Source organism: Sphaerodactylus townsendi, linkage group LG14, assembly GCF_021028975.2.
Source record: "Sphaerodactylus townsendi isolate TG3544 linkage group LG14, MPM_Stown_v2.3, whole genome shotgun sequence".
Classification (NCBI taxonomy): domain Eukaryota; kingdom Metazoa; phylum Chordata; class Lepidosauria; order Squamata; family Sphaerodactylidae; genus Sphaerodactylus; species Sphaerodactylus townsendi.
In genome coordinates this window covers 25,026,588-25,040,121 of record NC_059438.1, presented here as the reverse complement: position 1 = coordinate 25,040,121, position 13,534 = coordinate 25,026,588, and the positions used below count along the sequence as shown (strand labels likewise).

Below are 13,534 nucleotides of genomic sequence, written 5' to 3'. Positions count from 1 at the left end.
TAGGTGGGGCTGAGAGAGCTCCGAGAAGCTGTGACTAGCCCAAGGTCTCCCAGCTGGCGTGTGTGGGAGTGTACAGGCTAATCTGAATCCCCCAGATAAGCCTCCACAGCTCAGGTGGCAGAGCTGGGAATCAAACCCGGTTCCTCCAGATTAGATACACAAGCTCTTAACCTCCTACGCCACTGCTGCTCCACTGGGCAAAAGTGGTAGAAGGTGAAACTATTAACAGGCTTTGATTGAGTCGGTCAGTGTGGCTGCTGCAAAGGTAAGGCCTGCCTCACCTGCATTCTGGTGTTGGTTGAGAGGGGTAAAAAGCGCACAGATACAGGTGAGACAGCAGGCATTTATTTGAGCTTCCAAAATTGCTTGATTAAAGTTCCCTGCCCAAAATCCATTAATAAATTCAGCAGCTGTGGAAATGCAAGATGAGGTCTCCCATCAATTTATAACTTATTACATCAGAAAGCTGAGGGGTGGAGGGTACAAATGTAAGGAGCAGCCGGCCAGCCCCCAAAGGACTCACAGTGGGACCGTGCCCTTCAGCATCGTTGTGGAGGGTTTGGGGTGAGCGAGGTGGCAGCCAGGTTTGCAGGCTACACCGAATGTTTCGGTATGGTGAACACTAAGACAGATCGGGAGGCGCTTCAAAAGATTTTCCCTGCTGGGTGAACGAGTGGCATCAGTGCAAACAATGTACAATGGAAGCCAGTATGAAGCGGGGCAGAGAGCCCTTAAACTTTAAATATATGCTGACGGGGTCTGAACTAGTGGAGACAGAGAGGGGGGGAGATTTTGAGGCTGTAGCAGAAAGCTCCGAGAAAATTGACAGAGGAGTGAAAAAGCCAAAGTCTCTGCTCAAACAGCGGGTAGAGCAGTCCCCTTTTATATCGGTGTCTCGCTTCATGGTCTCACCTGCCTGCCAATACTGTCTTGTGTGGTGTACAGTCCTGCCACCCAGCCAGCCCACTCTCCAAGGCAGAGCTGTAGTCCTCATCTGAGAGAGCCCTCGGCTGTACAAAGGAACATGCAGAATAGCCTGCCCTGCTGACAGTACAGAGGCGACTTGGTGGTGAAGAGTGGTTATGTGCTCAAGAGCAAGCAATGGAGGCCCAGCTGGCACCACCGCACCCTGCCGGTCAGCTTCTAGAGGCACCCAGCGAGAGGACACTGTTTGGTGCGTGCGGCACCGTCCTCCTCCTGTCTGTTCCTAGAGACTCAGGGCCCCTCAAGCAGCCCACGACCGAGTGTGGAGGAGTTCTCTTCCTCTCATGAAAGACCCTGGCTCTTTTGGAGGCAAACGGTGCCCGGCATGCACGCGCCACTCCTTTCTACCTCACGTGCCGCCTAACCGGCTCAGGGCCGGCTGCGTTTGCCTGTGCATTCTGCGCCGGTGCTGGGAGCAGCCCGCTTGTTGCGATGGTGGGGGAACGTTGGCATGAGCTCCGGCTCGCAGGCTGGAAAGAGGGAGAAGACCGGGTCAGATAGCGCTTGGGGGAGGGGCCCAGCCAAAGCTGAGAGTGCCGCCCCCCCCCCCCCGAGACTTACGCAGAGGCTGCTCTTTGAAGTAGGAGCTCTCCAGGCAGTCACCGGCCGTGGCTCTGCAAGAAAAGAGGGGGAAGCCAGTGAGCGGCCAACAGACTCCTCTCAGTGGTTCTGACTTGTCTAGGAAAGCCCTTCTCTGGAAAGGGGACTGTTTCTCCTCCCCACACCCCTGACGTGGTCATCCCAAACGGACAGCCTCGGTGGCATAAGAGAAAACTGGCTACATAGATGGGGGAGTCCCTCGTGGGTGGGATTGTGACCCAGGCTGTCGGTCAGGAAGCTGTGCCCGGCAGACTCCCATTGACGGAGGACAGCGCCTAGGGCTGACTGCAGCGCTAACAGCCACCCGTCCTTAGGAGGCTCCTGGTCCTCACAAACGGGCAGAAGCCCCGCCCCTGGAGAGATAATCCCCTGTGCCTGCCAAGATGGTTCTGCCTCCCACTGCTTGTCAAGGGCACTTCAGGGTAAACTCTGTGTGGGCAAAGACAACCCTCCTTTAGAGATCTCTGAAGCCAGCTGCTCCGGTGGCCAGCCCCGTTTCTGTTTTGCAGAGTGGGTGGTTGTGGCTGCTGTTTGGTCCTTCCCGCCTGCGTTCTGGGCTACCCCTTGGGGAGGCAGACCTGCCTGTGAGGCTTCTGGGCGGGGGAGCCCTGGGGCCTCCTTCCTGCCTAGTTACCTTTTCTTAGGATCGTACATGAAGAGGAAATTGAGGAGGCGGAGGCCAGCTTCTGACAGCCACGGGAACTTGTGCTTCAGGTTATTGTAGGGCTGCTTGCGCAGGGTGTACTGTGTCACCAGGGGCAGCTTGGAGAAGCCCTGGAGGATGGGAGGCGGAGGTGAGGGTCACTTGCAGGCAGTTCCTGGAGAGGCAGCTCCCAGGGCCCTCTTGCAGGGGGCCTGGTTTTTGCCTGGGCTGCAGGTGAACAGCTGTGCTCTCAGGCAGGGGCTCAGGTTAGATGGCCCTCAGTACCTGCAGGTCTATCACCCAAAGGACGGAGCTGTGGGACGGGGTTCGAAGCGGAGAACCCACGTGCAGCCCCTCACAAGTGGGGCCAGGCAAAGAAAGCACTCACGGGCCAGATGGTCTCATTCGGCGTGCCCAGGAGTTGCACGATCATGTCTATCTGCTGGATCTCGGAGCTCCCGGGCAGCAGAGGCTTATGGGCCAGCAGCTCGGCCAGGATGCAGCCCACTGCCCTACCAGGAAATCTGACATCAGCACGGAAGAACACGCCCCACTCGGGCCTGGGCTTCCCCTGAGCCACTCCCAGAGCTCCAAAGGCAGGCCCAGAAGGCCCCTCCTGATTTCTTTCTCGCTCCCCACCCCCCAATTGGATCCCCCGACTGGAAGGGAGCGTCCCTCACCACATATCTATGGCTGTGGTCTGTGTTGTTGTTCCCAGTAACAGTTCAGGGGCTCGGTACCTGCAAGATATAAGAAAAGAGACGCCGGAGACCATAAGAAGAGCTGGATCAGAGCAGCTGCCCGTCTAGTCCAGCACCCTCTCCCATCACACGGCAGCCAACCAGTTCCTCTGGAGGTCGAGGGCTTCTCTTGGTGCTGCCTCCTGGCATTGGAGGGATTCAGAGGTTTGCTGGGCCCATAATCTGCAACCCCTCAAGGGACAAGCTAAGCCCCTTTTCCTCACCTGCCACATAGTGATTAGGCAGGACAACTGGGCTGGTCAGGAGTAGCTACTCACCACAGCGTGACGACTTTGGGGGTCATCGGCTTCAGCGGCACCCGGTACGCACGAGCCAGGCCAAAATCCGCTGCAAAAAGGGGACACAGGAGAGCCAAGTCAGCGCCATTTCAAGCTGGGAGGAGGGGGTGGAGCAGCGGGCTAGCCACTGCAGGGGCCTCACCTGTCTTCACGCATCCTTTGTCGGTCATGAGCAAGTTAGACACTTTCAGGTCCCTGATGGAGGAAAATAAGACCCAGGTGAGGGGGGGGGGTGTGTGTGCTGAGGAAGGAGCAAGGCTGGGCCTGGAAGCTGCACATCAGCCTCAGTGGGTCCCTGCCCATTCCTCACCTGTGAATGATGAAGTTGTCGTGCAGGTACTGAAGGCCCTTGAGAACCTGAAGGATGATGCACTTTACCTGCACAGATGGGGAGGCATTAATTGGGCACAGCTAAGAGGGAAGCTCTTCTTAACGGCCCATACCCTGTTCTGGCCCATGTCAGATTCTTCCTGAGGTCCAACCTGTAAAGCTAGAATGATGATTCCTGACAGCTGCCATCTGCAAAAACACAGTGTGCCCAAACCACCTGGCACAAGCACCTGGCAAGACCCACAAAGGTCTCAGGCTCGGCCCTTCCTTGCTGCCCATCTAGCCACCAGCACTGAGACCCCGAGGCTTCCCCATAAACATTCCTACTTCCTTTGGCTGTGACTTGCTGAAAGCAGAAAGCCCTTCCTGCCCCCTGGCTTTGCTTTGGGTCGTCCATCATTTAGCAGAACCCCCAGGGACGCCTCTGCAGGGCAGGCCTTTAGACCTGGCAGAGCCAGACTCTCCAAGAAGCAAAATGGCTCACTGCCCTCCCTGCCCTCACCCACCAGTCCAGCTGCCACCCATCTCATCCCTACCTGGGCTTCAGAGAAGGGAACCTGCATGTTCTCCAGGAGGCTGGCCAGGTCCTGCTCGCAGTAGCCCATCACCAGGAAAATGCTGCAGGAGAACAACAATCACTTGTCTCTGGTTGCTGCGGGAGGCTGGAGAGCAGCCGCCCAAGGGGGCGTGGCCAACAGACAGGGTCGGATGCAGCAGGCCCCCTGTCTGGGAGTGGAAATGCCCGGCAAGCCACGCTTGGCTTTCTCCTCTGCCTGCACCCACAGCATCCTGCATGCCATGCCACTCCACCAGGTCCCTCGAAAAACCACCAAGAGGACATAAGCGGCAGTCTTGGTTGGGTGAAAAGACAAGCAACCCCAGTACCTCTCTAGATGATTCCCCACCACCACCTCCTTCAGCTCCACAATGTTGGGGTGCTGCAGCTTTAGCAGCAGGGTGATCTCCCGCAGGCTGCTGATGGGGATTCCTGCAGGGGGCAAGGGGGGGGGGGGAGGCACAGTAAGCAGCAGGAGCAGAGGCAGCAGCCTTGCCTCCCCCACCCCCTCTACACACAGACCAAGGAAGCGCCGGAGGTTTCCCTTCGCACTCACCGTCTTTCTCTTTGTCCATCCGCACTTTCTTCAGTGCCACAATCTCATCGGTCAGGGTGTCCCGAGCACGGTCTGCAACGGAAGTGCCATCCTGGGACTGATCCTGGGAAGCCTCCCTGCCCCTCCTCCGCCCTGTGGCTTGCTGGTGCAGCCCCTCCCCCTGAAGAGAAGCCAGCCGGGGGTGGGGGGCGCTTTGTGCTCAGCCCGCAGTCAGGCCCAGGCTCAACCAGCAGGGCTCAATGTCCCTGGGACCCCCGGAGAGACCTTGGTCTAGTGGCAGGGCAGACACCGTGCTGACAGAGGGTGTTGGGTTCAGTTCTTGGCCTCTCCAGTTAAAGGAGCTCAAGCAGCAGATGCTGAGGGAAGCTCTCCTCTGCCTGGAAGGGCCACTGCCAGTCACAGCTGTTCCTGCTGCTCAGGCTCTGGAAAACCTCATTCACTCGAGCTCCCTAGAAGGGCTTCCAACTAAGCTGGATCTCTCTATGACTCAATGTGTGAATTGTGGGCAAAGCCATTGAATCCCGTCTGTGGTCCGACAAGCAGGACGGCTGCAGTCACATCCCCAGGGAAGAGCCGTAGCCTGGGAAGGGGAACACCAGACGGGTCAGGCTGCTACATGGACTCGCCAGCCTCTGGGGCTGTAGGAGACACACGGTGAAAACCGCACTCACACACAATGCCGTAGGTCCCTTCTCCAATCCGGTTCAGCTTCTCAAACTCCTTCACACTCCGGCATCTTCCCAGCTGAAAGGAGAGACGTGTCACAGAGCCAGCCCTTTGGAGATGTCCAGGACACCAGCAAAGGTCAGCTCCTACATGGAAGTTGCATCCCACACAGAGTCTACTTTTTGAGAGAAAGTCTAGCCTCATTCACGTGTTACAATGAACATGGAATATGCACTTTATTATTTTAATGCACATGGAATATGCACATGGAATATGCACTTTATTATTTTAATGCATGTCTCAAGTAATTCTCCCTTCGGGGGAGGGCGGTTTATAAATGTAATAAATAAATAAATAAATAAATAAATAAATAAATAAATAAATAAATAATTCTCATCGGGCATTCAACACAGGTACAACATGACAGGTTCATCCAGGTACTAGTCCTTGGTTTCAATGGCAACATGAAAGCACATTGGCTCTTCTTACAAACATGTGTATGCATTCACAGGGCTCGTGTTTACATGGCTCGCAAGTTACAGGAGGGCTTCCAGTTCGCCAGTGGAAGAGGCCAGCCCAGCAACCCAGCTGCACCTCTTCAGCCCAGTGCTGGCTGGACATCTGGGGCTGAAGGCCTGACTCTGGAACAAGCCCGTTTCTTGCAGAACTTTCCCACTTCTATCTAAACCTCATTTGTGCCGCAGCCTCCCGCAGCAGCGCATAGGTGTGTGCATGAGAGGGATTGCACACCTGGCAGGGAGGCAACCTGCTAGATCAACAAACCAAAGCAAGATCAGGTATAGTGCCATCAAATCAGACTCCAAGAAAAATGAATGAAGAACTACACCCAAAGCTACAGAATAATTCCAATATCCAGAAATGACTACACAATACATGCCATGCATGTAATATATCTCCACAGAAAGTGCAACAAAACACGCAAGTAGATAGAAAACATAGGAGATACAGAAATTCTGCAAAAAGTCCAATTTGAGCATCCAAACAATGAATGTTCAGGAACAAGCAGACAAGCCCCCTGTATATTATGAAATTCATTGAAAATGCTGGGGGGAAGAATTAGGACTAATAAAAGGAAACACTTCTTCACACAACGTGTGATTGGTTTGGAATATGCTGCCACAGGAGGTGGTGATGGCCACTAACCTGGATAGCTTTAAAAGGGGCTTGGACAGATTTCTGGAGGAGAAGTCGATCTCTGGCTACCAATCTTGATCCTCCTTGATCTCAGATTGCAAATGCCTCAGCAGACCAGGTGCTCAGGAGCAGCAGCAGCAGGCCATTGCTTTCACATCCTGCACATGAGCTCCCAAAGGCACCTGGTGGGCCACTGCGAGTAGCAGAGTGCTGGACTAGATGGACTCTGGTCTGATCCAGCTGGCTTGTTCTTATGTTCTTATGAAATTCTTTATGGCATTTAATTGCATTAATAAAATTGTGTAGTTTAAATCACATCTTTTACCCTGTATGAACAATGCAGCCTGTCTGCGTTCTAGAGGCAAGGTGGTGGTTGTTGTTGTTGGGGGGGGGGGGGGGGGGGGGCGCTCATGTTCGAATTTAAAAGGATGGTGATCCTATGAAATTGTGGGCAAGATCCACTGACCAACACTGAAAAAGTGGATGTGACATTTCCACGAAAGGGTCATATTAGGACCCAGGGGGTTCGCCTGCTCGCACTTGAACAGCCATCGTTTGGATGCTCAGGTTGGACTTTCTGCAGGTGGTCTATCTCTCCCGCCCTTTTTCCAGTTGACCTTTCCATGGAGATACACTAAATCAGTGGTGGCGAACCTATGGCACGGGTGCCAGAGGTGGCACTCAGAGCCCTCTCTGTGGGCACGCGAGCCCAGAGTTCATTGGGGGGGCGGAAAATCACCCCCCCAAACACACATCTAGGCTAGCCTGGGCACGATCCTTTACCTAGGAGTAAGCTTGGTTACCTAGCAATGGGGTTATGGTTGTGATTCACCCAATCGAAGCGTTGCATGGTTGCTTCACCAAGCTTACTCCTGAGTAACATGCACCTTGGAGCCAACAGTTTTTTCTAAACTAAAGCCTCAGTATTCTGGTTAAATAGCCTTGTTGGCACTTTGCGATAAATAAGTGGGTTTTGGGTTGCAATTTGGGCACTCGGTCTCAAAAAGGTTCACCATCGCTGCACTCAATGCATGGGCACACGTGGCACAGTCAGTGCTGGACACGGCGATCTTTCTGCACCCGGCGGGGGTGTAGCTCTGCCGCATGCATTTTTCTCGGGCGGGGGGGGGGGGGGGAACAACCTGAGCCGAGCCCGGAGGCTCCTGGGAGTTGTAGTCCCCGCCACTCACCCTGTGTTCCGGAGGCACCGTGAAGAAGCCGCCGCGGAGACGCTTCAACCGCAAAGCCTCCGGCTCTGCATCAGCAGGGTCCGCCATGACGCGCCCCAGAGACACGGAGTCTCTGCGCATGCCGACACACTTCCGCACAGGCGCAGTACGACCCTCCGGTCCGGGTTTTCCGCCAGGCGCGACCCTAGCAACGGTTGCTAAGCACGGCGGGCTTTGCGCCCAACGTCGGGGGGGTGGGGGAGCGCTCCAGCGGACCGCCCCCTTACAAGAGAGAGAATTGCTGCACGTGTTTGTTTGTTTGCCTCTCGCTCCAGTGGGCCCCAAAGCAGCTTACACTGTCCTCTTCGCCTCTACTGTATGTTCACAACAGCCCACTGAGGTAGGTCAGGCTGAACATGTTACCGACAGGAAAATAAACAAAATATTTTCCTGAAGTCAGGTTGCCTGGCTACGCAGAGACTTGTGTGGTTCAGAAGCCTCCATAAGGTTCACAGAGAACGCATATGTATGTTTGTGCCAATGCTATATGGTTTCCCTCTTGTTTATGCCTTTCTAGGATGTATTAAAAGCCCCTTTTAAGTTGAATTTGTGATGTGCCTGCAGTTTAGGATGTTAGTTTAGTTAGGTTCTTCAGTTAGTTTAAGGTTTTGTTATTGTTAGATTTAAGAAAGCCATGCCAATAAGTATCTGTAAAGTCTTGCCCATAAGTATAAGTACATGTGTTTATCCTTTAAGGTTTCCCTAACATTTAAGTTTAGAAATGTTATTTTTGAAATTTGTGTCTGATGGCCAAAGCAGTGGCCAGAAAGGTTGATATTAAGGGACAAGGAAACTACTCCTGGAATTTAGTTTGGACCAACACCCAGGTAATCCCATCTTCACCAACAAAAGGGCCTTTTGACTAACAAAGGATGTCACCCTGTTTTGCTACTGGACTGTTTGAAGTTTTACTCTCAGGATCCAGAAGCTCATTGGACTGTTCACATCCTTACTTTCAGGATCCAAGAATTCATTGGATCATTTGAACTTGTCTCTGTCTAACACTCCCAGGGAACCACCTCAGGCAAGAAGGTGCTAGCTTTTCTTCTGGGATTTGATCTCATCAGCATGTGCAAAGAGATTGTTTTCTCCCTTTGGTGTTATATTTTCTCTGTATTAGATGGAAGGAGACCGCCCCCTTCCTGGGTTTTGCACTGTGGGGGTGGGACTGCCCTACACCCCTTTTCTGGGAAATGTATAAAAGGGGCTGATGTACAGCCATGTGGAGTCCTTTCTGCTGAGCTGTGCCAAGAGATCACTTGCAATAAAATCCTTCCTGCTTTGAAGAAACGCCAGCTTCCTGCGCCTCATTAAGTTGCTGAGCTGAAATCACTTATTGTTACCTGGCAATTCGCGGTAACAAACATGCAACTAGCCAGCCACTCAGTGGGCCAATGAGCCTCCGTGGCAGAGCTGGGATTCGAACCTGGGTCCCCCAGGTGTGACACTTCAACCACCATAGCACGCTGGTGGTGGCAGCCTTGGGGTGGGGGGTAGCACCCTTCCTGCTCAAGGCATGGGTGGCGATGAGGCTGCCTCTAGCTCCAGGAGGCGAGATCGCGGCTGCAAGGCGGGTGTCTTTTGGAGGCATGCCACGGCACACACCCTAACCCTAAAGCAGGTGGGCTTCACGCGCTTGCTTGCCACACTGTCCTGGATAACTATAGCAACATCTTTAAAAAGGTGCATGGAGATGGAGGAGATGAATGCTCAGGCAGACAGAACATTGGACAGGTTTAAATCCCCACCCACAGGAGTCCTGCGTCCCTGAATTGATTTGACTTCTGTCCCCCATTTTATCCTCATAACAGCCTCTGTGAGGAAAATTAGGGTGAGTGCGTGACTGGCCCAAGAACTGGCCCAGCAAGCTTCCAGGCAGACTTGGTTCTTCCTTATCCTAGTTTGATCCTCTAACCACCATTCAGCACCCAAAAATGGGGCAAAGCCAGAGGTGGGATCCAGCAGGTTCTCACAGGTTCCGAGAGTAGGTTACTAATTATTGGTGTGTGCCGAGAGGGGGTTACTAAGTGGTGATTTTGCCGCGTGATTTTTGCCTTAGTTACGCCCCTCCTCTCAGCAGTAGCGCGCAGAACTAGAAGCAGTCTAGCAGGAGGTGCACCGGCGTGCGTGGCAGCCTGCGCCTGCGTGCATTCGTTACCCGCCCAAGGACCGGCGCAGCGGCTGCGTGCTTCTGCCCACAGCCCCGCCCAGGAATGCCCAGCCACGCCACGCCCAGCCCCATTGGCACTACGCCACAGTTTGAATCCCACCACCATGGGAACCTGTTACTAAAATTTTTGGATCCCACCACTGGGCAAAGTGGCACCCCATAGACGAGTTTCTCGGCATCCATTTACTTCTTCCCCAAAGCAAAATTTTAGGTGCAACTTGGTTGTGTGCATGCTGGATGGTACCTCAATGCCTCAGAAATGCCTCCCGTGGATATTCAATAACGGGACTTTGTGTTCAAACTATTTCCTTTATTTAAAACAGCATTAGGATAAAGCATTTAGACTTCTGTTGACAGAACTAAGAATTAGGGGCCAAAACAGCTTCCATTTTACCCTCACTCCACCACCCCTTGTCCACTTACACATAGCTTGACACCGCCTCCCACAACCAGTTCCCAGGGGAGGGAACAGCACCCCTCCATTCTCATGGGAAGGCAAAAGAAGCCATACTTCCCAATGCTTTGAAGTGTAGACGCCAGCAGGTGTCCAACGAGCAACAGAAACCAACAGGCAAGCAAGAGTCGGCCGTTTAAGACATGGCCCAGATCACGGCCAGGTCATGATATCCTGTCTCAACTGCATGAATGCATCCATGAAAACATGGCTTTGTTATCAGTCGGGAATCATAAAGCATTTACTAAACATATTTATTTGGAAGTGAATATCCTGCCCCCACATTTACATCTGGCGAAGCTCTGCCCCCGCCCCTCCCTCTGCACACGCAGCAGTCGTGGTGGGGACAGTTTTACCAGGAAAGGATTCATTGGGATGGACTCCCATTTATTAAGAGGGGACGAGGACTGTGCTTCTAGCTTTCTTTAGTGGCACCTGCCACCATCAGCATGGCTAACATTCTGGTGTGCTCACTCACTGCTTTTCTGTGGTGGTTCTATAAGCATCTATTGTGCTGGGTTTTGAGTGCACCGTATAGGGGCCGTAGTCTTCTGAATCCCGGATGGTTTTAGTCTCAGGAAGTTCGTCGTCAATGGTGGTGGTTGCCAGATGTTCGTTGGAGGGCCCACTGACCACAATTTTGGGAACAGTCCTTTTCCTCTTTCCTTGTTTATCAGGTGCTGCAAGAAAGGGGGACAGGTAAACGCACATCTGCCAACAGGGAAACAGATCCCAGTCCTGCATGCCATCTCAGGGATCTGCTTCTGTTCATCTGTACCTCCCACTAGGATATCTGGACTTCATGGCTGAAGGTGAAGCCCTCCACCTCACACAAACACACACACACCCCCGATTCCACACATGAGAAGGTTGGATAGAAAGCTGCCTCATACTGAATCAGGTCATTGGTCCATCAAAGTCAATACTGTTTACTCAAGACTGGCTGCACCTCTCCAGGGTGTTGGGGTGAGGTTTTTCTAACTGTAGATGCAGGTGATTGAACCTAGAACTTTATGTGCCAGGCAGATGCTCTAGCACTAAGCCACAGCCTGGAAGCTGCTTCATGTATTCTCAATGGCCCTGGAAAGCAATAACTTCCTCCTTGTACTTTTTGAACTGTTCAAGCGGTCTTCAAAGAGGGAGCTTAACTTGCAAAAAGCCCTTCTGGAAATAACACATACCTTCTACATTAGAATGAACCAGTGACTTCCTTGGTGATCTGGATGTTGAGGGATGGCCCATGCCTTGGTGAGCGTGTGCATTCTGCTCCGGTTTGACTTGTGGAATCTTGGGATCTTTTATCTTGCCAGTATCTATGCCTGTGTGAACATGCGCACACTTGAGAAAAACAAAGACCAGAAAGAAAAGAGAAGACTCACCTCCTTCCTCTTGTGCGGTGCTCTTGCAGCAACCTTTGCAAAGGACCAGCAGTCAGTTGGAACAGAAGAGCTGTAGCAGACCCAGGATTTTTCTAGAGAAGCATCCAGGAAGGTCCCAGGAAAACCCCCAAGCCCTCCCGGTTACATGGTCCCAGGAGGGCATCTGGTTGTTTATAGATCTTTGTTCCACTGGTGGTGGCAGAAAGTGCAGTCAGGTCAAGCTGACTTACAGAAACCCTGAGGGATTTTCAAGGCAGGACACAGTCAGAGGTGGTTTGTCATTGCATGCCTTGGCATGGCAACCATGGACTTCCTTGGTGGTCTCCCGTCTAAGTATTAACCAGGGCTGACTTACCCTGGTTAGCTTCCAAAATGAGATGAGGTCAGGCTAGCCTGGGCCTTCCAGGTTTGGGCTTTCTCCATTAGTCCTTTCTTAAAGGCCTGATGGTAGCTCATTTCCAGCCATGCTTTTAAGAGGCTGAGCTGAACTCTTTGTAGTTGCTCACATGTTTATTTTATGTAGTCTGTCAACAGCATTTGGATTACCCTTCGGAATGTAGGGGAAACTCCATCACTCATTAGAGGGCTTATGCAGCTGATGGACTCAACAGAACTGGGGTGATCCAAGAGCTCTGGCTGCCAACTCCTGGATGAGAAATGTTTGGGGTGTTAGGGTTAAGATTTCAACCTGAGCCCTGCTTGGAATGGAAGCTGCCCAACAAACCCAAAGGTCCTGCCCATGAAAGCTTTCCCCTGGCTTGGCCCCATCCTGCTCCTGGCAGCTTTATCTTTCTACAGCATAGGTGTCAAACTCGTGACCCTCCAGATGTTATGGACTACAGTTCCCATCATCCCCTGCCAGCATGATGCTGGCAGGGATGATGGGAACTGTAGTCCATAACATCTGGAGGGCCGCAAGTTTGACACCTGTGTTCTACAGCAACCCTTTGTTAAGAGGAATGAGAATGCTTTACCTCCTGCCGGGTCTTCATGCTTGCTTTGAGACCGCCCCATAGATGAGCCAACAGTCCTGGCCCCCCCTGGCCCTGGTACATCTTGTTGCACTGCCTGGGCCCTTTTGTGACTCAGCACCAACCAGCACCATCATCATCAAAGAAGATGCACACCACAGGCTGCTGTCCCAGGAGGGGCTTCAGCTCAAGGAAGACCCTGGATACACCCAGCCTTCTCTCTCTTCATCCGGATAGTCTGTGGACCCTCAAGGGTGGGAGACCCGAATGGTTGTGGGGGGGGGGGGGGGGGGGGGGGGGGAGGCTGTACCACCCTGGATCCCCTTTAGGATCACGGGGCTCCTTCCCACGGAATTAACTCGAACCGGGAAGAGCTGGACAGAGAAACTGAGCCAGGGAGCCTTGTGCTGAGCCATGATGGGTGCGGGTGTGTGTGTGTATGGGGGGGGGGGGTGTCCCCGGAGTGGGGCGTATTATGTAGCAGCTCCTTTCCCTGCAGCTGTAGTCTGAGCCTGGGAAACTGGCAGGCTGCGTCCTCGGAGCCCTTCCCGGCAGCACAGGCCAGGCTTCCTCCGTCGGTGTCCGCTTGGGAGCCGCTCCGGCGGGGCTCGTAGATTTTCAGCGGCTTCTCGGGGTGGGGGAGAAGGATGGGCACCGCGCTCGGCGCATGTGCCTTCCGGCTTTCTTCTCCCGGAAGAAAACACGGAGAAGAGGCGCCCCCTCCCCCGACGTCTGACAGGTCCTCTTCCGGTCCCTTTGTTGCTATAGCACCCGCCAGAGACTCGAACCACCACGGATGCGC

General features: G+C 53.3%; 2 protein-coding genes across 2 annotated transcripts; both read right to left on the bottom strand.

Moving 5' to 3' along the window:
- Nucleotides 1–327: 327 nt before the first annotated feature.
- CDK10 (cyclin dependent kinase 10) lies at nucleotides 328–7,847 on the bottom strand. The gene is made up of 13 exons (XM_048515725.1): nucleotides 7,720–7,847; nucleotides 5,380–5,452; nucleotides 4,709–4,780; nucleotides 4,482–4,584; nucleotides 4,133–4,214; nucleotides 3,577–3,644; nucleotides 3,409–3,461; nucleotides 3,246–3,315; nucleotides 2,908–2,967; nucleotides 2,616–2,739; nucleotides 2,219–2,358; nucleotides 1,546–1,598; nucleotides 328–1,454 (listed from the first exon to the last, which is right to left on the bottom strand). The coding sequence occupies exons 1-13, from the start codon at nucleotides 7,837–7,839 to the stop codon at nucleotides 1,354–1,356; spliced, it is 1,119 nt and encodes a 372-aa protein (XP_048371682.1). The 5' UTR covers nucleotides 7,840–7,847; the 3' UTR covers nucleotides 328–1,353.
- Nucleotides 7,848–10,231: 2,384 nt separating this feature from the next.
- SPATA33 (spermatogenesis associated 33) lies at nucleotides 10,232–13,523 on the bottom strand. The gene is made up of 3 exons (XM_048515214.1): nucleotides 12,736–13,523; nucleotides 11,564–11,701; nucleotides 10,232–11,062 (listed from the first exon to the last, which is right to left on the bottom strand). The coding sequence occupies exons 1-3, from the start codon at nucleotides 12,773–12,775 to the stop codon at nucleotides 10,857–10,859; spliced, it is 384 nt and encodes a 127-aa protein (XP_048371171.1). The 5' UTR covers nucleotides 12,776–13,523; the 3' UTR covers nucleotides 10,232–10,856.
- Between the last annotated feature and the right edge of the window lie 11 nt (nucleotides 13,524–13,534).